At 35.5% G+C, this 23,053-nt stretch overlaps 1 protein-coding gene across 3 annotated transcripts; it reads left to right on the top strand.

Moving 5' to 3' along the window:
* Positions 1-141: 141 nt before the first annotated feature.
* On the top strand, positions 142-22,500 carry LOC122051185. Of its 3 annotated transcripts, XM_042612168.1 has the most exons (7): positions 142-206; positions 290-351; positions 9,999-10,352; positions 12,184-12,227; positions 12,303-12,339; positions 16,230-18,690; positions 20,877-22,500. In XM_042612168.1, exon 6 carries the CDS (start codon positions 16,879-16,881, stop codon positions 18,118-18,120), a length of 1,242 nt encoding a protein of 413 aa, XP_042468102.1. In that variant the 5' UTR covers positions 142-206; positions 290-351; positions 9,999-10,352; positions 12,184-12,227; positions 12,303-12,339; positions 16,230-16,878; the 3' UTR covers positions 18,121-18,690; positions 20,877-22,500. The 3 variants fall into 3 exon arrangements, with proteins under 3 accessions (XP_042468102.1, XP_042468103.1, XP_042468105.1); XM_042612169.1 differs by lacking the exons at positions 142-206; positions 290-351 and having other exon boundaries at positions 4,740-10,076; positions 10,233-10,352; XM_042612171.1 differs by lacking the exons at positions 142-206; positions 290-351; positions 9,999-10,352; ... (1 more) ...; positions 12,303-12,339; positions 16,230-18,690 and adding an exon at positions 18,697-20,283.
* Positions 22,501-23,053: the final 553 nt, after the last annotated feature.

The following is a 23,053-nucleotide window of genomic DNA, read 5'->3' on the forward strand; positions in this document are numbered from 1 at the left end:
ATCTTGTCAACAAATGTCTTTTCTATGTTCTTTTTGTTATTCCTTTTATTTCAATACACTTCATTGCCGTTTCCAATGATTAGAGATGTCTCCATCTGGAATTTACTCCATCTGAATAAACTTACTATCACTTTTACCAGAAAGAAGGACGTTAGCATGGGACATGGAATGGAAAGAAGGCTGACAGTGACTTTTATAAGATGATAGTAAGAGAAATATCAACATCTCTAAGCAAAAATTGTTGGGGATTTTAGCTACTGGTATTTCAATTGTCTAAATCCATCTTCAGGTTGATGCATATGAGGTGAAGAAGCAAGATCTGATGGCAGAGAACTCTGATCTGAGGGCTTTGTTACGTTCTATGCATTAATAATTTATGATTTTAAATTTAATTCTTATTTGATTATTGAGACTCCTTGTGCAGTTGAAATTTAGGATAATGTCTATCCATATCTCTATGATGATTACATGTCAAATATCATGGCAGGATGGGGGCCGTAGGATGCCTTTTCTTTTAATTTTTTCCATGGCTTACAAAATTATTTAACATGATATTGAAAACGAAAAAAATACCTGATCAATGGAGGATAAGTACTCTAGTTCCCTTATATAAGAATAAGGGAGACGTACAAAATTGTGCAAACTATAGGGGTATTAAACTAATGAGTCATACTATGAAACTTTGGGAAAAAGTAATAGAAAAAAGATTAAGGAAGGAGACCATAGTGACAGAAAATCAATTTGGGTTTATGCCTGGAAGGTCGATACCTTCCAATAGAAGCTATACATCTTCTTAGACAATTAATTGAAAAATATCAGAAGCAAAAACAAGATCTACACATGGTATTCATTGACTTAGAAAAGACATATGATAGAGTACCAAGAGAAATTATACGGAGAATTTTAGAAAAGAGAGGTGTTAGCGTAACATATATTGAACTAATTAAGGATATGTATGAGGATGTAACGACCAGAGTAAAGACTTCAGGTGGAGTAACTGAAGCATTTCCAATAAAGATAGGGTTACATCAAGGATCAACTCTAAGTCCCTATCTTTTTACATTAATTATGGATGAACTCACTGCACACATTCAAGACACAGTGGTGCATGTTGTTTGCAGATGATATTATTTTGGTAGATGAGACACGTGAAGGAGTAAATGCTAAGCTAGAATCTTGGAGGGAAACACTAGAAGGGAAAGGTTTTAAACTTAGTAGATTAAAGACGGAATATATGGAATTTAAGTTTAGCAATATTCGAAGTAATGAAACAATTGTTAAGATAAGAGAGGACGAGTTGCCTGGAACCGAGAGATTTAAATATTTAGGATCATTTTTACAAAATGATGGAGGGATTGAGAGAGATGTCTTACATAGAATACAAGCAGGATGGGTGAAATGGAGGGGAGCGTTGAGTGCTTTATGTGACCGTAAAGTACCTCTTAAACTTAAAGGTAAGTTCTATAAAATCGCAGTTAGACCTGCTATGTTATATGGAGCTGAATGTTGGGCTATGACTCGAGCACATGAGCAGAAGATGAGAGTTGCAGAGATGAGGATGTTAAGGTGGATGTGTGGACATACGAGGATGGACAAAATAAGAAATGAGAGCATTAGAGAGAAAGTAGGAGTTGCATCTATTGAGGAAAAACTCAGAGAGACATGTTTAAGATGGTATGGATATGTACTTAGACGACCAATAAATGCTCCAGTTAGGCGATGTGAAACTATGATAAACATGCATATAAAACGAGGAAGAGGAAGACCAAAAAAGACTTGGTTAGCAACAATAAAATAAGATAAAATTTATTTAAATATAGATGATGATATAATAGGAGATAGAGTTCAATGGCGTAAAAGGATTCATACAGTCGACTCCACTTAGTGGGAAAAGGCTTGGTTGTTGTTGTTGTTGTGTTTGTGATAGAAACCCAGTTCCAGATGTGAACCTGGCTTCTGGAGGAAATATGCTGGATTATCTGGATCATGAGGCAAACAGGCTTAAAACATGAATTGTATATTCCAAGAGGGCTAAAACACAAAAAAGGGCAGTAGGCAGTTTATATTGTAGAGCCAGTTATGTTTATGTGGTAGTTATGTTTTCATGTTTAGAGTATGTGTGTGATTATAAGTTAGTGGGGAAGGGATCTAAGAATTATTATTAAAAGAGAGTATGGTCTTTGGCTGGTGGAGAGAGTTTCTCTATCAGATTTGAGTGTTCTTGTTGTACTTTTTTTTGTTAACTCTAATATAATTCTGTGTGTACCTTTATTCTGAGTTTTGGAACCCTAACATTGGTCCGACCTGCCGGATGTAAGAGGGGTTATATGCTTAGAAGGAATGCCAAAGATGTGGGTTAATGTTTTGGAAGAGAGGGTGACGACGCAAGGAAGTATGGAGGAAATCAGAGGTATTATGCAACAATTGATGTATGGAGGACAACAACATGGTTCTCTTTTACAAGAGATCAGCAAGCAATTAGGAAAAAGGGTTGAAGCAACACCATTGAAGGAGACATCAATTTCTGTTGATGAGCCATCTCAATCTGAGCCTCAAGAACATCAAAGTGATCAATTGGAGGAGTACAGGATGTCTATTAAGAAAGTAGAATTATCAATGTTTGATGGTTGGGATCTAGTGGCATGGATTACTAGGGCTGAAATTTATTTAGAAGTACAAAATACTTTTGATGAAGTTAAGGCCAAGTTGGCACATGTAAGTATGGAAGGCCCTATCATTCATTGGTTTAATCTTCTTAAGGAGACTGAATAAACGCACTCTCATTGCTCGTTATGGAAGGCATAGACATGAAAATCCTTTTGAAGAATTGGCAACATTAAAACAAATTGGAAATGTGGAAAAATTTATTAAAGCCTTTGAGTTGATTTCTTCACAAGTTCTACGTCTACCAGAAGAGCAGTATATTGGCTATTTCATGATTGGATTACAACCTCATATATGAAGAAGAGTTCGAATGCTAAATCCATTGTCTAGAGGGCAATTAATGCGCATGGCAAAGGATGTTGAAGAGGAACTGTTAGAGGAAAGGGGGATTTCACAAAAGACATTTGGGAAGGAGAAGTTATGGAGCAATTTTGGCTGGGGTTCGGGCAGTTTTAGACCATATGTTGGGAATAATTCAATTCAAAGGAAATTGGGTCAGTCTTTTCAAATGGGCAGAACTAGTACAACATCAGGATGGGGTTCCAAAAAGATTCGTGCCTCTAAAGAAGCTAGTATTGCAGGTTCCGCATCAAATAAAAATCTTTTTTTCTCCCAAGCCTCTACAACATGAAAAGGAGAAGGAGATAAGCGAGGGTTCATGGAAAAATTAAGAGGAATTCGTTCCATTTCTACCTAGAATTATTGGAACAAAGGGCCAAGGGATTATGCTTCAAATGTGGTGAAAAATTCCACCCCCTTCACCAATGTGCAGAGAAACAATTGAAGTTATTAGTGTTAAAAGAAAATGAAAGATTAAATTCAGATGGAGAGATAGTGAGTCTTGAGGCAAAGACTTCAGAAGATGAGGAGTTAGAGTGTAAATTTATGGGATTATTGGGTATGAATTTAGGTAGAACCATGAAGTTAGAAGGAAAAATAATAGGGATTGATATTGTGGTGCTTATAGATAGTGGGGCCAACCATAATTTTATTTCTCCTCAATTAACTGTAGCTCTCGGATTGAAGGTGCAAGAGACAAGGAAATTGGGAATTAAACTTGGTGATGGGCATAAAGTGTTTATTAAAGGTAAGTGCCCGGAGTTATACATTCACTTGGGAACTTTTGAGTTGAAAACAGAGGCATATGTATTAGAATTGGTAGTTTCTTAATTGAAAACATTGGGGAAAGTTGTAATGGATTGGAAGGAGATGACTATGCAGTTCCATCATGAAGATCTTTTAGTCACTCTACAAGGTAAGTTGGAGGCAGCGAAGAAGAGTAAACAAACAGGAAAAAGGGGGTCTGCTCCCTATATTGCCTTTTGCAAGGGCATTCTCTTACTATTGATGGGTTTTTACAGGTAGCAGAGGGAGTTCCTTCTCACACAACATTACTATCAGAATTAGAATTGAATGCATCACAACAACTGGAATTATCGCAGTTATTGGAAAGATTTTCTACAGTTTTCAAAGAAGGAAACAGGTTGCCACCTAAGCGAAGTCAACAACATGCTATATTGTTGCAAGAAGGGTAGAGTCCTATTAGTGTGCATCTATACTGTTACCCACACCATCAAAAGGAGGAAATCGAAAGACAAATTCAAGAAATATTGCAATCGGGGTTATTTGGCCTAGTGTAAGTTCTTTCTCTAGTCATGTTTTATTGGTAAAAAAAGGATTCATCATGGAGAATGTGTGTTGATTATAGAGCATTAAATAAGGTCACAATTCTAGATAAATATCCTATCCCTGTGGTAGTTGAACTACTTGATAAGTTATTTGGAGCTATGATTTTTTCAAAAATTGACTTGAAATTGGAGTATCATCAGATTAGAGTAAAGGAGGAAGACATTCATAAGACTGCATTTCGCACTCACAATGGAAATTATGAGTTCTTAGTTATGCCTTTTGGGCTCACTAATGCCCCTTCAACTTTTCAAGTAACAATGAATGATTTATTTAGACTGTTCCTTCGTAAGTTTGTATTGGTTTTCTTTGATGATATTTTAGTGTACAGTTCCAATTGGCCTACACATTTGTCTCATCTTTCTATAGTGTTGGAAGTTCTTCTTTAGAATCAGTTTGTGGCCAACTCCAAAAAGTGTAGTTTTGGCACGACAACAGTGGAATATTTGGGTCATATCATTTCCGGACAAGGTGTTTCAGTTGATCCTTCTAAATTCAATATATTTTGGATTGGCCGATTCCAAAGAATGGCAAAGGAGTAAGAGGTTTTTTTTGGGTCTGATGGGTTAATTTGTAGAAAATTATGCTAAGGTATAGCTAAGCCTTTGACATAATTGACTAAGAAGGATAATTTTCACTAGGGATCAACTTCTTTAGTCTTTCTTGGAACTCAAAATACTCTTGACTAGTTTCCCAGTTATTGCATTTCCAGATATTTCCAAGCCTTTTGAGATTGAGTGTAACGCCTTTGGAAGAGGAATTGACACTGTATTAATGCAAAATAGAAGACCAATTGGTTATTTTAGTAAAGCTTTATCAAAAGGGAATTTGTCAAAATCTGCATATATAAAAGAATTGATGGCTTTGGTTTTGTCTGTTCAACATTGGCGTCCCTATCTTCTTGGGAGACCTTTTATAGTATATACTGATTAAAAGAGCCTTAAACATTTACTACAACAGCGGATCACAACCATAAATCGACAATATTGGATGGCCAAATTATTAGGTTACCAATTTGAAGTTATTTACAAATCAGGTTTGTTGCTGATTCATTATCTAGAATATATGAAGAAGGTGAATATCACACTTTAGTGTCTTACCCTTCATGGGAGGAAGGTAAAAATCTTATTGAATAAGCTAAACAAGACCATTAATTGCAGGAAATTATGGCTGATTTAACCAATAATCCAGGTTCTCTCATCTAGGTTTTGAAATGCAACAAGGAGTTCTATACTATAACAATAGACGTGTTATATCTGCTTCATCTCGGATTGCTCATTATGGAAGGCATAGACATGAAAATCCTTTTGAAGAATTGGCAACATTAAAACAAATTGGAAATGTAGAAGAATTTATTAAAGCCTTTGAGTTGATTTCTTCACAAGTTCCACGTCTACCAGAAGAGCAGTATATTGGCTATTTCATGAGTGGATTACAATCTCATATCCGAAGAAGAGTTCGAACGCTAAATCCATTGTCTAGAGGGCAATTAATGTGCATGGCAAAGGATGTTGAAGAGGATCTGTTAGAGGAAAGGGGGATTTCACAAAAGACATTTGGGAAGAAGAAGTTATGGAGCAATTTTGGCTGGGGTCCGGGCAGTTTTAGACCATATGTTGGGAATAATTCAATTCAAAAGAAATTGGGTCAGTTTTTTCAAATGGGCATAACTAGTACAACATCAGGATGGGGTTCCAAAAAGATTCGTGCCTCTAAGGAAGCTAGTATTGCAGGTTCTGCATCAAATAAAAATCCTTTTTTCTCCCAAGCCTCTACAGCACGAAAAGGAGAATGAGATAAGCGAGGGTTCATGGAAAAATTCAGAGGAATTCATTCCATTTCTTACCTAAAATTATTGGAACAAAGGGCCAAGGGATTATGCTTCAAATGTGGTGAAAAATTCCACTCACTTCACCAATGTGCAGAGAAACAATTGAAGTTATTAGTGTTAAAAGAAAATGAAAGATTAAATTCAGATGGAGAGATAGTGAGTCTTGAGGCAAGGACTTCAGAAGATGAGGAGTTGGAGTGTAAATTTATGTGATTATTGGGTATGAATTCAGGTAGAAAAATGAGGTTAGAAGGCAAAATAATAGGGATTGATATTGTGGTGCTTATGGATAGTAGAGCCAACCATAATTTTATTTCTCCTCAATTAATTCTAGCTCTCGGATTGAAGGTGCAAGAGACAAGGAAATTGGGAATTAAACTTGGTGATGGGCATAAAATGTTTACTAAAGGTAAGTGCCTCGAGTTATACATTCACTTGGGAAATTTTGAGTTGAAAACAGAGGCATATGTATTAGAATTGGGAGTTTCTTGATTGAAAACATTAGGGAAGTTGTAATGGATTGGAAGGAGATGACTATACAGTTCCATCATGAAGATCTTTTAATCACTCTACAAGGTAAGTTGGAGGTAGCGAAGAAGGGTAAACAAACAGGAAAAAGGGGGCCTGCTCCCTATATTGCCTTTTGCAAGTGCATTCTCTTACTATTGATGGGTTTTTACGGGTAGCAGAGGGAGTTCCTTCTCACACAACATTACTATCAGAATTAGAATTAAATGCATCACAACAACTTGAAGTATCACATTTATTGGAAAGATTTTCTGTAGTTTTCAAAGAAAGAAATAGGTTGCCGCCTAAGCGAAGTCAACAACATGCTATAGTGTTTCAAGAAGGGCAAAGTCCTATTAGTGTGCATCCATATTGTTACCCACACCATCAAAAGGAGGAAATTGAAAGATAGGTTCCAGAAATGTTGCAATCGGGGTTATTTGGCCTAGTGTAAGTTCTTTCTCTAGTCATGTTTTATTGGTAAAAAAAAGGATTCATCATGGAGAATGTGTGTTGATTATAGAGCATTAAATAAGGTCACAATTCTAGATAAATACCCTATCACTGTGGTAGATGAACTACTTGATAAGTTATTTGGAGCTATGATTTTTTCAAAAATTGATTTGAAATTGATCAGATTAGAGTATTGGAGGAAGATATTCATAAGACTGCATTTCACACTCACAATGGAAATTATGAGTTCTTAGTTATGCCTTTTGGGCTCTCTAATGCCCCTTCAACCTTTCAAGCAGCAATGAATGATTTATTTAGGCTGTTCCTTCTCAAGTTTGTACTAGTTTTCTTCGATGATACTTTAGTGTACAGTTCCAATTAGCCTGCACATTTGTCTTATCTTTCTATGGTGTTGGAAGTTCTTCTTTAGAATCAGTCTGTGGCTAACTCCAAGAAGTGTAGTTTTGGCATGACAACAGCGGAATATTTGGGTCATATCATTTCCGGACAAGGTGTTTCAGTTGATCGTTCTAAATTCAATATATTTTGGATTGGCCGATTCCAAAGAATGGCAAAGGAGCAAGAGGTTTTTTTTGGGGTTTGAATGTTTAATTTGTAGAAAATTATGTTAAGGTAGCTAAGCCTTTGACATAATTGACTAAGAAGGATAATTTTCACTTGGGATCAACTTCTTTAGTGTCTTTCTTGGAACTCAAAATACTCTTGACTAGTTTCCCAGTTCTTGCATTTCCAGATTTTTCCCAGCCTTTTGAGATTGAGTGTAACGCCTCTGGAAGAGGAATTGGTACTGTATTAATGCAAAATAGAAGACCAATTGGTTATTTTAGTAAAGCTTTATCAAAAGGGAATATGTCAAAATCTGCATATATAAAAGAATTGATGGCTTTGGTTTTGTCTGTTCAACATTGGCGCCCCTATCTTCTTGGGAGACCTTTTATAGTATATACTGATTAAAAGAGCCTTAAACATTTACTACAACAGCGGATCACAACCATAGATCAACAATGTTGGATGGCCAATTTATTAGGTTACCAATTTGAAGTTATTTACAAGTCAGGGTTGCTGCTGATTCATTATCTAGAATATATGAAGGTAAATATCACACTTCAGTGTCTTACCCTACGCGGGAGGAAGGTGAAAATCTTATTAAAGAAGCTAAACAAGACCATCAATTGCAGAAAATTATGGCTGATTTAACCAATAATCCAGGTTCTCATCAAGGTTTTGAGATGCAACAAGGAGTTTCTCATCCAGGTTTTGAGTTTATACTATAACAATAGACTTGTTATATCTGCTTCATCTCCTTTGATACAATTACTCCTAAAGGAATTTCATTCTTCCCCTTTAGGAGGACATTCCAGTTTCTTGAAAACTTATAGAAGGTTGGCAGGTCATCTTTATTGGAGAGGTATGAAGCGTTGTGTACAAGAGTTTGTGTAATCTTGTGATGTGTGCCAAAGACACAAATATGCTGCAACCATTCCTGGAGGATTGCTCCAACCTTTTTCGGATTCCGGACCTAATATGGGATGACATCTCTATGGATTTTATCACCGGGCTTCCTCAATCAAGCAGGCATGAAGCTGTTTTTGTTGTGGTGGATCGGTTATCTAAATATGCACATTTTATTTTGTTGAAACATCCGAATACAGCCAAGACCGTAGATGAATTGTTTGCTCGAGAAATTGTATGACTCCATCGAGTTCCTAAATCCATTATTAGTGACCAAGATCCATTATTTGTTAGTCACTTTTGGAAAGAAATCTTTCGACTGTAGGGCACAATGCTTAAGATGAGCTCTTCCATCCTAAAACAGATGAACAAACTGAAGTCTTGAATAGATGTTTGAAGGGATATTTATGTTGTTTTGCTTTTGAACCGCCTTAAAATTTGGCTTATTGAATACCATGGGTAGAATTATGGTATAATACTTCTTTTCATATATCTATTGGTAAAACTCCTTTTGAAGTAGTTTATGGTCGAAAGCCTCCTACATTAACTCGTTTCTTAACAAATGAAACTAAAGTTGAGGTAGTGGCAAGGGAGTTATTTTATAGGGATGAAGCTCTCCTTCAACTTAAATATAATCTTTCTAGGGCACAAGAATATATGAAAAGATATGCTGATAAAAAGAGAAAGCCACTACAATTTGCAATAGGAGAATGATGTTCCTTAAATTAAGGTCCCACAAGCAGCACACGGTTTCTAGGAGGATTAATCAAAAATTGGCAGCAAGATATTATGGATTTTTCCAGGTTATTGCAAAAATATGGAGAGGTTGCATATAAGCTCAAATTTCCCCCTCATTCTTGAGTTCATCCCGTCTTTCATGTATCGTTACTTAAGAAAGCTATTGGAGAATATAATGTACAAGTAGATCTATCCAATGGACTGGAGGTGACACTTGAAGATGAAGTGGAACCCGAATATGTGATTGCTACTAGACACATTGTTCATGATGGCGAAGTGATTCGTCAATGGTTAGTCAAATGGAAGGGCAAGGACATGATTGACACAAGGTGGGAGGATGATTTCACTCTTAGTAATCAATTTCCTCATTTTAGCCTTGAGGACAAGGCTAGGGTTGTAGCAGGTGGTAATGATAGAAACCCAGTTCCAAGTGGATATGCGTGACTTTCTAAATGCTCCAAATGGCCCACCACAACAAATTAGTGTTCTGAATGAAAAACAGGATGCAAAACCTCCTCAATCCCCATTAGGTGGAAAGATGGGTTGATATCTAACTCCTTTCCTTTTAAATTTCTGAGAGTCTGTATGGGATATTGGGGAAAAATTTTCTTCTAATAGATAACTTCCCTAATGGATTTTTTAGCAGGATGTCTTTGATCTACCTTTCCATATGGCCAGAGATCAGATAGAAGAGAGTTTGTGGACTAAGATGTCTTCAATAAAGGTCTGATTACTTGGTCCTTCCATAAGAGTTTTTTTCCCATCATTTATTTATTTATTTTTATATTTTTGGTTTAGGATTCATATAGTCGACTCCACCTAGTGGGATAAAACTTGGTTGTTCTTTTTGGTTTTATCTTTATGGTTCTTCTTGAGACAGGCGAGGATGACACAATTGCAAGATGAACAAAAGGAAGCAGAAGTTACTTGTGAGGTAACTGAAATCTAACTTGAGCTTGAAGCTCAGCTTGTTGAAGCTAGCAGCATCATTCAAGAACAGGTCAAGATTTTCTTCCAATCATATTGTTTTTTGATGTTCCAGTGCATTGATGAATATGCAATTTTAAAACTGTGGCGCAGTTTGACTTTATGGATATAATTCTCGAAGTAATGGGAGAAAGTTTTTCTTGTGGACTTATAAGTTATATTTTTTTAACATGTTGAGAAAGTATATTATCTTTTAATGTCATGGTCATGAATACATCATCATATAAGATGATAGGTTTGGTACTGCATCAAATCATCAACATTTTTTTTTTAAAAAAAATCTTAATGCTAAGATACATTGCTAAATTTGGTAAATTGTATCTTGAAATTGCTTTATGAAACAACTTTATCATGTGTATTCGTGTGGTATTTGGTAAAATTATACTTAGAAAACATTTGTTGCTATCTTTACATATCCACACCTTAAGTTTTTATATTATTATTCTGAAACTTATATGTCATTAATTTGTCATTTGTTTGTAAAAAATGGACCATAATTTATAGGCAATATTACCTTATGAGTCAAAAGGAGTGTTTATTTTATACATTGTAAAATTTTATCACTATTCCAGAAAGTGATTGCATATATTGTTATATAGGCTTATGCAAGTATTATCTTACTAATGAAATATAGTATTTGTTTTATATATTATAATGTTTTATTGCTATTTTGGAAACGGATTGCATACATTGCTTGTAGTTACATAAGCATATGCTTTGAGACAATACTTGCTTGTGTTTGAGGCTGCATATGGTATAACCCACCCAAACAAATTCTAGTTTCTTGAGTTCAAGTTATTAGTTTCTGAGGTTCATACACAAAATAATTTATATGGAACTGTGTTTCTTAGAATACTTAATTTGAGATGTTCTTTAATAAATGTAATTTTCCCTACTTGAATTTCTAAGATAATCAGATATATGGGAGATGTAAACTTACAACAAATGATCTTGTGTGTCATTGCCAATATAATTTACATTTAATAGAATATGGAGTGTGTGCTTGATGTATGTTAGCATAGTCTCATACCAAACATGTTATGTGTTAAATTGACTGCATGTTGCTTTTATACATTTTTTTTAAACCTTCATTTCTATATTAGTTTATTTAGAAAATCATTATCACTCAAATACTATTTTAATAATTTAATTAACATATAAATAGTATTATTCTATTAATATTTTTGCAATGTATCTACAAGATACTATGACTTCAGTATTAACTATCATTTCATTAGCAAATATATTATCTCAGTAAATTATTATAAAATTTAAAAGTAACAATTTTGATATAACCATTTATCATAATTGTCTTCATCAAGCCAATTATCATCAAAGACTATTTGTCCCAACTACTAGGAGTATGTTATATGAATCTTATTTCTTTATTGAGTTGTAGGCCAGGATATCACTTGTTTGTTTTCTGTAATATAAAATATTTTAATGTAATCTTTTTATTTTACTGATAATTTAATGAGTTTCACTTTTAAATATTTTGTTAACTTCTTGTTTTATCATCAAGCCAATCATAATATGTTCTAATATATTGTTATTGTTATTTTACCACAAGATCAGTAATTTAATGCTGAAAATTACTTTTTTGAGAAGTTATATTAGTTTTCTTGATGATTCAAATTTTTTCCCCTGAAAAGCAGCTTTCAAATGTATCGGATCGATAAAATGGCTGTGAAGGGGTGCATTGACGAACCTTATCTGTTGGATACCAAAAAGAACATGATGTTCTTTTAAATTACTTAGCGTTCTCATTAAAATTTTTTTAAACTATTTGACTTTTCTCTCTCTCTTTGCTCTTCAAATGCTTAATTCTTATTATTCTATTACAGGCTTCAATAATGTCAAAACATTTTGCAAAGACTGATAAACCAAGGTGAGTCCATCTCTCAGAGTTTATCTTGATTATGTTTGTCTGAGTTGCTTTTATGATATGATTCTTTTTCTTCAGGAGATTGAGCAGCCATTTTGATGCTGCATCAGCAGAGGTACGTAGGTTATCATCTTGGGACCATTTTTTTGTTTCTTCTGCCTCCTTGTGATCGTGGGACTAACATGTCTGGATTATTGACGATCCATTAAGATGTTTTTGATCCTTTTAAATGCCAACTTCTGATACTCTCTGTCACACACACACACAGAGGATAGAAAGTAGCGAAAGGATAAGATGCGATGGGGCCATAGCGCACTCGATCTTATTCCTTTTCCTCTACCTTCTTGCCTATAAAAACCCCATGAATGATCTTAGAAGGGCATACGAGAAATACTCGGAGTCCTACAAAGAGTGCTTGTAAGAGTTTGAGTACTCAAACTCTTACAAGCACTCTTAGTAGGACTCCGAATAATGCCATTATAGTCCTGCCAAGAATTCCTTTAATCGTGTCACTCGCATCTTGAGTTTCCTCCACTGAATCATCCACTTGGCTCAATAATTGAATCTGGTCCTCAGATAAAGTTGCTTTATTCGTGATGTGATGCACTAGCCTTGATAATGCGTCGGCCAGCTCATTATTCATGTCTTCAATATGTTCAAACTTTATGTCAACTCCTGTACCAGTAATATAGTCCGTGAAGGCTATCCATCTGACACGGGAAGGCTTGTTGCTTACAGACTTGTTGAAGAACTTAATAATAGCATGACAATCTGTTCTCAAAGTATCTAAATAATGAATCTTCATGGCTGACAAGGCTTCCATACAGGCGTGGATTTCTGCATCAATAGTGGACTTAATTACAGAAAATTTTCCACTAGCGTTAGCGCAAATTTTTTCTGTCTTCTTAGGATCAAATTTTGCCTGCTTACATTTACAGACTCCGCCCCATCCCTCCATACTTCCATCAGTTTCAATAATGATATATGCATCTTCAGGAGATAGCTCTAAGTTAGGTAGAGTTTGTACCAGTGTCTTGACCTCCTTGATTATTGCCCAGTCTGATGATTTAAATCGCCTATCTCCATGCGGGGATGTTTTGGAGTATAATGGTCCCAGTAACTTGCTCAAGTTTGGAATATGAGATCTTGCGTAATTTAGAATTCCAAGGAAAGAACGTAACCCCTTTAGAGTAGTGAGGGTTTTTTCATCAAAGTCTATAATCTTCTTAATTATGTGTTGTTGAAGTATGATCTTTCGATTTCCGATGATAACCCCCAGAAACTCTATCTCTGGTTGTGCTATCTTCATTTTAGTTGGGGAAAGTACTAGTCCTTCCTTTTGGCATATATCCAGCATTTGATTAAGATGTTTGCAATGTTGTTCCTCATCTGATGAAAATATTAAGATATCATCAATATATATGATTAGAAATTCTTCACAACCTTGAAAGCAAGTATCCATTTTTCGTTGAAAAACTGCTGGCGCATTTTTTAGCCCAAAGGGCATCACCAGCCATTCATATAATCCTTGGGGTACCAGAAATGCCGTCCAAGGGATTGATTCTTCATACATCATGATCTGATGAAAACCAGATTTCAGGTCGAATTTTGAGAAAACCCGGCTGTTACCAATCTTCTTAAGGATAAGATTTATCCATGGTAAAAAATACTGGTCTTTATGCGTGTTGTCGTTTAGAGTCTTGTAATTAAATACAAGTCTTTCTTTTCCCTTTTTCTCTTGGCCAGTAATTGGATCAACAGTAGTTCCTGATTGTACTATGAAGGTCATGGTTCTGTGTCTACTTGTACTTGGCCGAATCACCTTTAATTTCAATAGTGATTCTATATGAAAATTGAAGGATACTTCCATTGCAGGAGTTATATGCTTCAATGGCTTATCCTGTATGGTAATATCAGGGTTAATGATATCCAGTTTACAGAGTACCTTATTCTTTGACCAGTGCTTTAAAGGATCATCGTCAATGTATCCTGCTTCCTTTAGTCTTTGGAATGTAGGTGCATACTGCATCTTGAAATCAATTCCTACTAAAGCCTGTTTTGGTAATAATAATTCTTCATGCAAATTCAAGTATTCATCTTCATTCATTTCAAGTTCAGGAATTGCCTTTGCTGATATAAAAGTTTTAGGTGAGGTATTGATTGTAGTAATTTCTTTATAGAAGGTTACCTCTGTTCCTTCTATCCAAAGTCCTCCTGCCATAGACTTTATGAAATTACAACCAATTAGCATTTGAATTCCGTCCTTTAAGTTCATCTCCAGTTGGTAAGTAAAAGGAATCCGGAATTTATGCATCCCAATTGTCATATACCCATTCTTCAATTTTCTTGTTGATTCCTGCTGTGAGTTGATGCCAAAAAATATTACCTTATAATTTATTTCTTTAAAAGCGTCTTTAGGTAAAGCATCTCTGCATATACAGCAAGTGGTGGCACCAGTGTCCAGGATTGCCTGGACTTTGGTATCATTTACTCCAGGTATCTGTAGAATTACTTCTATGTTATAGAGACGATTAATTAAGGATCTTTTTTCCGCATAAAAGATTAATTCATGGCTTGTTGATGATCCTGGTTCATCTCTTGTGGTTGACCCAAAGGATCCCATTCCTCTGACTGTTTCGCCCAAATCTTCAACTTCCATTACTGGTGGAGTCGTGATTTTTTCAAAGACTAATTGCGCCATACAACTGCCACGTTCAAGAGAGAGTGATGTCAAAAAAGTTGCAAATTAATAAACATACCTCTCCCCAGAAATCTGAATCAATGACTCCGGCATTAATTAAAAAATTGAGCCTATAAGCTGTGCCTGATCTAGGAGCAGTTCGGGCATAATATCCTTTCGTAAATTCCTAACTAATGTCTGTTTTTGCAAGACATTGTTGATGTGGCATAATATGTATTTCTTCATCAAGGAAAATATCATAGCCTGCCGCACCGTGTGTCCGTCTTACTGGTAGCTTGGCTGTTTCTGTCAACCTTTTGATCTTCAGAAAAGGAGTTTCACTCTGATAGACTACTGGTCTTTTTTCAATAATACTGCACAAATAATTAGTATAATCCAGCAAATCTTGTATCATCTTTTCCTCTTTATCATATGGGGAATAATTTCATTCTTCTTTAAAGTTAATGTTTTTTTCAGATACAATGGTCCACATGCTGGGCATACCGTCATCTTGCAAATTAAACAATGTATCCGCATAGTGTTTGTAGTAATTAATTTGCGTAATGTACAACATACGTATTTGCTGTCGGTGATGACTTGACATTCTTCCCACTGATGCTGGCAATTTTTCATTTTTTCACCAACAAAGACTTGGCTTCTCCAGCCGCAATTTTCAGCTCCCAGCATAAAAATAGTTTCCTGCATCCAGGATGTATCATCCAGAATTAAATTAACATAATTTGGACCCATTTCTCCTTCTGAAAAAGAACAAATAGCATCAGAGTCGGCTTCATTAAGATCAACTGAAAGAATATCATAATCTGAAGGTAAATCCAACTGATCTAATACAGCTGCCCAAGCTATATTGCCTGTCTGCTTCTTGCAATCTCGGGCAAAATGCCCTGGTTCTGCCCAAATAAAACATTTGCACTTCTTTTGCTGATCTGCCGCCTTTTTTTTGAACACCCGTACATGGGAGTCATGCGGTTTACCTTTATATGTTTTGGCTTTCCGTAGACCAAATTTCTTCTGTTTGTTATAATACCTTGGTATAGGTATTTTACTGCAGAAGGCTAGATCTTTAACACTCTTCTGTATAGCAGCCTTTTTACAAATTTCAGCAAAATATTGATAAGTGAAATGTATTCTTGGAATGACACCAACCTGATTAACAGGGTATTTTGCCTTAAAAGCAGCTTCAATTTCATTCCCATTGATAGGTGGCATCTTCTTGAATAGCTTGTCTGATAACTTTGGACTTATAAACATTCGTCCTGACTTTGCTGCCAATACTTTATAATCATTCAAGTAATTATAATTTGCAGGCGTGTTTGTCTCTTTCTTGAGGAATATGGTTACCCGGACACTAATGAAAGATGGGATACTTTTGGTGAACCCAGTGGAAGGTATAATTATTATGTTAACTATGCAGCACCACCAATTCAACCTTTCATTCCTGCAACAAAGCCATCATGGGGAGATGAAGATGATGATGAAGACAACCATACAGATAATGAAGCAATTTTTCCAAGTATTTGGGAAGACACCCCATGGGAAGATGATCCTTATTTTGAAATTGAAGATCCACCAATAACGGAGGATGAAGAAGAGGAGGAACGAGAAGCTTATTTTCTTGGGTTAGAAGATCTAGAAAATGATTACCCAGCGGTCTCTCCTACCTCTGTATTACAAGAAGACAATCAGCCGTTACCTATCTATTGGGACAACAGTGATGATGAGTCAAATGACTATTGGCGACAAATAGTAGAGCAAGCAGAGCAACAATGGGGTGCTACGCAAAATATCACTGAAGGAATAAATGAATTATCCATCCAGGATGATACTACTTTGGCTGAAGGTACGGAACCTAATGATTGGTTACCTTATACTAATCATACAGATGAAGCAGCTCATATGGGGACGGATTTATTAATGGAACAACTGGAATTACTGGATTATCCAATTCTGTGAAGTATGGTGAATCAGTCAACAAAAGAAAATGCACTATCCAGTACCAGTGCAATTTCCAGGTATAACCCTCCCCAAGAACCTTTAATGGGTCAAGTAAATTACCCTCCTGCGCAGGTAAATGCAAGGGTAGAGCCAATAGAAGCACTTGTTGTAATAAATGGAAGGTTCAAACCACGAGGATATAATCATCAACCTTGGACATTACCGTCAGCACAAACAAATGATGGAGCAATTCTGATTTTACCAGATGATATTGGGCAATATTCTGAAGTAATTTCAAAATGGGAATCAATCACAAACAACCTGGTAAATCAAAAAACTTGGCTGGACAACTCACAAAAGGTACAATTTTTTGAAAACCTTTTAGCGGAGAATGAAAAGAAAATGTGGATTCAGTGGCGTATGGCATACGCTGCAGAATATGAGACCCTTATACAAATGGCCGGAGAAACACAGAACATTTTATCTGCAATTAGAAGATCCTTTTTATTAGAGGATTCATATCAAAGTTCCATAGTGGAACAAGATCAGACTTATATAGATATTAAACGATTGACATGCAATAGTATGAAAGATATTTTTAATTACTTGAATGATTATAAAGTATTGGCAGCAAAGTCAGGACGAATGTTTATAAGTCCAGAGTTATCAGACAAGCTATTCAGGAAGATGCCACCTATCATTGGGAATGAAATTGAAATTGCTTTTAAGGCAAAATACCCTGTTAATCAGGTTGGTGTCATTCCAAGAATACATTTCACTTATCAGTATTTTGTTGAAATTTGTAAAAAGGCTGCTATACAGAAGAGTGTTAAAGATCTAGCCTTCTGCAGTAAAATACCTATACCAGGGTATTATAATAAACAGAAGAAATTTGGTCTACGGAAAGCTAAAACATATAAAGGTAAACCGCATGACTCCCATGTACGGGTGTTCGAAAAGAAGAAGGCAGATCAGCAGAAGAAGTGCAAATGTTTTATTTGCGGAGAACCAGGGCATTTTGCTCGAGATTGCAAGAAGCAGACAGGCAATATAGCACGGGCAGCTATATTAGATCAGTTGGATTTACCTTCAGATTATGATATTCTTTCAGTTGATCTTAATGAAGCTGACTCTGATGCTATTTGTTCTTTTTCAGAAGGAGAAATGGGTCCAAATTATGTTAATTTAATTCTGGATGATACATCCTGGATGCAGGAAACTATTTTTATGCTGGGAGCTGAAAATTGCGGCTGGAGAAGCTAAGTCTTTGTTGGTGAAAAAATGAAAAATTGCCAGAATCAGTGGGAAGAAAATCAAGTCATCACCGACAACAAATACGTATGTTGTACATTATGCAAATTAATTACTACAGACACTGCGGATACATTGTTTATTTACAAGATGACGGTATGCCCAGCATGTCAACCATTTTATCTGCATAAAACATTAACTTTAAAGAAGAATGAAATTATTCCCCCATATGATAAAGAGGAAAAGATGATACAGGATTTGCTGGATTATACTAATTATTTGCGCAGTATTATTGAAAAAAGACTAGCTGTTTATCAGAGTGAAACTCGTTTTCTGAAGATCAAAAGGTTGACAGAAACAGTTAAGCTACCAGTAAGACAGACACATGGTGCGGCAGGCTATGATATTTTCCTTGATGAAGAAGTACATATTATGCCACATCAACAATGTTTTGCAAAAACAGGCATTAGTTTGGAATTTACGGAAGAATATTATGCCCGAATTGCTCCTAGATCAGGCGTAGCTTATAGGCTCAATTTTTTAATTAATGCCGGAGTCATTGATTCAGATTTTCGAGGAGAGGTATGTTTATTAATTTATAACTTTTTTGACATCACTCTCTCTCTTGAACGTGGCAGTTGTGTGGCGTAATTAGTCTTTGAAAAAATCACGACTCCACCAGTAATGGAAGTTGAAGATTTGGGCGAAACAGTCAAAGGAATGGGATCCTTTGGGTCAACCACAAGAGATGAACCAGGATCATCAACAAGCCATGAATTAATCTTTTCTGCGGCAAAGAGATCCTTAATTAGTCGTCTCTATAACATGGAAGTAATTCTACAGATACCTGGAGTAAATGATACCAAAGCCCAGGCAATCCTGGACACTGGTGCCACCACTTGCTGTATATGCAGAGATGCTTTACCTAAAGACGCTTTTGAAGAAATAAATTATAAGGTAATATTTTTTGGCATCAACTCACAGCAGGAATCAACAAGAAAATTGAAGAATGGGTATATGACAATTGGGATGCATAAATTCCGGATTCCTTTTACTTATCAACTGGAGATGAACTTAAAGGATGGAATTCAAATGCTAATTGGTTGTAATTTCATAAAGTCTATGGCAAGAGGACTTTGGGCTGGTGATGCCCTTTGGGCTAAAAAATGCGCCAGCAGTTTTTCAACGAAAAATGGATACTTGCTTTCAAGGTTGTGAAGAATTTCTAGTCGTATATATTGATGATATCTTAATATTTTCATCAGATGAGGAAGAACATTGCAACATCTTAATCATATATTGATGATATGTTAATATTTTCATCAGATGAGGAAGAACATTGCAACATCTTAATCATATATTGATGATATCTTAATATTTTCATCAGATGAGGAAGAACATTGCAACATCTTAATCAAATGCTGGATATATGCCAGAAGGAAGGACTAGTACTTTCCCCAACTAAAATGAAGATAGCACAACCAGAGATAGAGTTTCTGGTGGTTATCACCGGAAATCGATAGATCAGACTTCAACAACACATAATTAAGAAGATTATAGACTTTGATGAAAAAACCCTCACTACTCTAAAGGGGTTACGTTCTTTCATTGGAATTCTAAATTACGCAAGATCTCATATTCCAAACTTGAGCAAGTTACTGGGACATTATACTCCAAAACATCCCCGCATGGAGATAGGCGATTTAAATCATTAGACTGGGCAATAATCAAGGAGGTCAAGACACTGGTACAAACTCTACCTAACTTAGAGCTACCTCCTGAAGATGCATATATCATTATTGAAACTGATGGATGTATGGAGGGATGGGACGGAGTCTGTAAATGGAAGCAGGCAAAATTTGATCCTAAGAAGCCAGAAAAATTTTACGCTTACGCTAGTGGAAAATTTTCTATAATTAAGTCCACTATTGATGCAGAAATCCACGCCTGTATGGAAGCCTTGTCAGCCATGAAGATTCATTATTTAGATAAACAGGTGATTACTTTGAGAACAGATTGCCATGCTATTATTAAGTTCTTCAACAAGTCTGTAAGCAACAAGCCTTCCCGTGTCAGATGGATAGCCTTCACAGACTATATTACTAGTACAGGAGTTGACATAAAGTTTGAACATATTGAAGGCATCAATAATGAGCTGGCCGACGCATTATCAAGGTTAGTGCATCATATCGTGAATAAATCAACTTTATCTGAGGACCAGATTCAATTATTGAGCCAAGTGGATGATTCAGTGGAGGAAACTCAAGATGCGAGTGTCATGATTAAAGGAATTCTTGGCAGGACTATAATGGCGTTATTCACAAAAGCAATACCTTTTGAAGATACTGGGAACTGAGCCCCGGGGAGCCGTTCCTTTGTAAAAAATATTGTAATATGGCCATCACTTTAGGCCCGTATGAGTCAATAATGCAGGTTAGTGGGATAGAAAGTAACGAAAGGATAAGATGCGATGGGGCCCATAGCACACCTGATCTTAGATATTATCTTGCCTATAAAAACCCCATGAATGATCTTAGAAGGGCATACAAGAAATACTCGGAGTCCTACTAAGAGTGCTTGTAAGAGTTTGAGTGCTTGCTTGTAAGAATTTCCATATTTATAAACATCTTAAGTTCAAGTACCCATAGTTGTCCTGACTTAAGAACTTTCCTACACTCTCGCTCCTCCTCCTTTTTGGTATTTAAACTATTTGACTTTTCTCTCTCTCTTTGCTCTTCAAATGCTTAATTCTTATTATTCTATTACAGGCTTCAATAATGTCAAAACATTTTGCAAAGACTGATAAACCAAGGTGAGATTGAGCAGCCATTTTGATGCTGCATCAGCAGAGGTGCGTAGGTTATCATCTTGGGACCATTTTTTTGTTTCTTCTGCCTCCTTGTGATCGTGGGACTAACATGTCTGGATTATTGATGATCCATTAAGATGTTTTTGATCCTTTTAAATGCCAACTTCTGACAATACTGTCTTCGACAAGTCATCTTTACCAGAATTTAACTGGTCCTTTTCTGCTTACAGAGTGGTACCAAAATTTCTATCACATTTTTCCATATGCCTACTATTGATAGTTTACATAAATAATTTAATATTTATTTAACTTAACTGACAAGGATTCATATAGCCGACCCCATCTAGTGAGAAAAGACTTGGTTGTTGTTGTTGTTGTTAACTTAGCTGACAAATATGTGAGACTTGCCATTTGAGATTGTGTGACTACCTACAGTAGAGGAAAAAACCTGGCCACAGGGTGAACTAAAACCATCTTATTTTTTGTTGCCTGAAATTACTATCTGAACTAGAAATTTGAGTTATTACAGGTTCCTTCATGTCCCTGTCAAATATTAGGCTACTGCAGTTTTTGCCTCTTCTCCTACTGTACGCTATTGCTTCTTTCATTACTCATCATATGCATTAGCTTTTTCTGATTATGTATGTTATGAATTTTCTCTCTCTTTCCACACTACAAAGGAGTGTTTTTGCGATGATTCCAAAACCATCATCAGCAGCAACAGATAGTGACGGTGAGGTAAATCGTCCCAATTATTCTTTTTTTTTTTATGATGGTTGTGACAGTGAAATTAGCATTACAATTGGACCATTGGAGACAGATATATCAATTTTTCTTAGAGTTAGACTAACCATTCGTGACAGTGTTGCGACAGTATTGTTGTCGTTGCAGATGCCTAGGCTTTGTGAGGGTTAAACTCCTGCATTGATTGCTGTAGAATGATTAATCTTTGCCTGTGCATTCTTGAAACTTTCTAGCAATCAATTACTTAGATATTATCTTTTGGGAACAAATCATTAATGATTTTGGCATGAGCTGGGGGCTGTACCTCAGCAAGACTTTTTTTGCAAATTCTCATGAAACATAATTGCACATAGCCATATACATTCCGGAACACCATAACATGAACTAAGTTTTAATTTCTAGTCATTTCCTTTAGAAATTGTTATCATTTCAAATCTAATTATTTTCTATTTTGCAATCCTCATCATCATACAAGTACTAATCCTCATCTTTCTTAATTCTAGAAAGTGTAAACGCTCATATTACCATGATATGCTGATGGAGTCATGGAGCCTTTTTATTTGTTTTGCCTAGATTGCCAAGTCATCTTCAAGCATCAGAGATGGTATAACTTCTGAGAAATGATGTTTAACGTTGTTAAAATTAACAAGTAGCATGGATTCAGAATAGCCTACTGAATCGACCATCGTACTTGGTATATTGCACCTTAGAAAATCTGGATCATTTAACCTGTGAATATCTTGTCGTATATCAAGAAACTTGGAAATTGTAAAATTCAACACTCTCATTTCCGTGATCGTTTTACAATCTTTGATATTTTAAAGATTATTAGCATATCATGTCTGATCAGTGCACAAGTATTCCAAAGCTCTTATGTGAGACCTAGGACAGTTTGAGAAAGGGAACTGTATGATTGCAGCAACAGGTGATGTTGTCATTTTAGCAGTCCTTCTAAAGTGGCTCCATACATTGTGGAAGATGATAAATTACGGAGGAAATTTTGTACTAGTGCAGTGGTTCTTTGTCAGGGTCGGCTCAAGTCTATTTGAGGTCTAGCCTTAGGTGGAAAAAAATTTTTAGGCCTTGACATTATTTTAAAAAAAAAATCTCACTTTTTTTTTATTGATTCGGATAAAAAATGATGGTTTAAATTTTTTTTAACAAATTAAATATTAATTTTAAAAAGTTTTTTTTATACATTTATTTTTTTTACTTTTTAGATGTAGAATTATTAATTAAATTTTTATATTCAAGTTTTGATAATCTAAATAAAAAAAATATAGATTTTATTGTATTAAACAAAGTATTATTATTGGATATAATAATATATTTTAAGTAGATAATAAGTTTATAATTCATTTAAGTTAAAAAGAAGTGTATTTAAATGAAAGA

The sequence above is a fragment of the Zingiber officinale genome, chromosome 3A, assembly GCF_018446385.1.
Source record: "Zingiber officinale cultivar Zhangliang chromosome 3A, Zo_v1.1, whole genome shotgun sequence".
Taxonomy (NCBI): domain Eukaryota; kingdom Viridiplantae; phylum Streptophyta; class Magnoliopsida; order Zingiberales; family Zingiberaceae; genus Zingiber; species Zingiber officinale.

Coding starts and splice junctions, on each gene's coding strand:
- LOC122051185 (XM_042612168.1), top strand. CDS start 16,879: ATGGTGAATCAGTCAACAAAAGAAAATGCACTATCCAGTACCAGTGCA.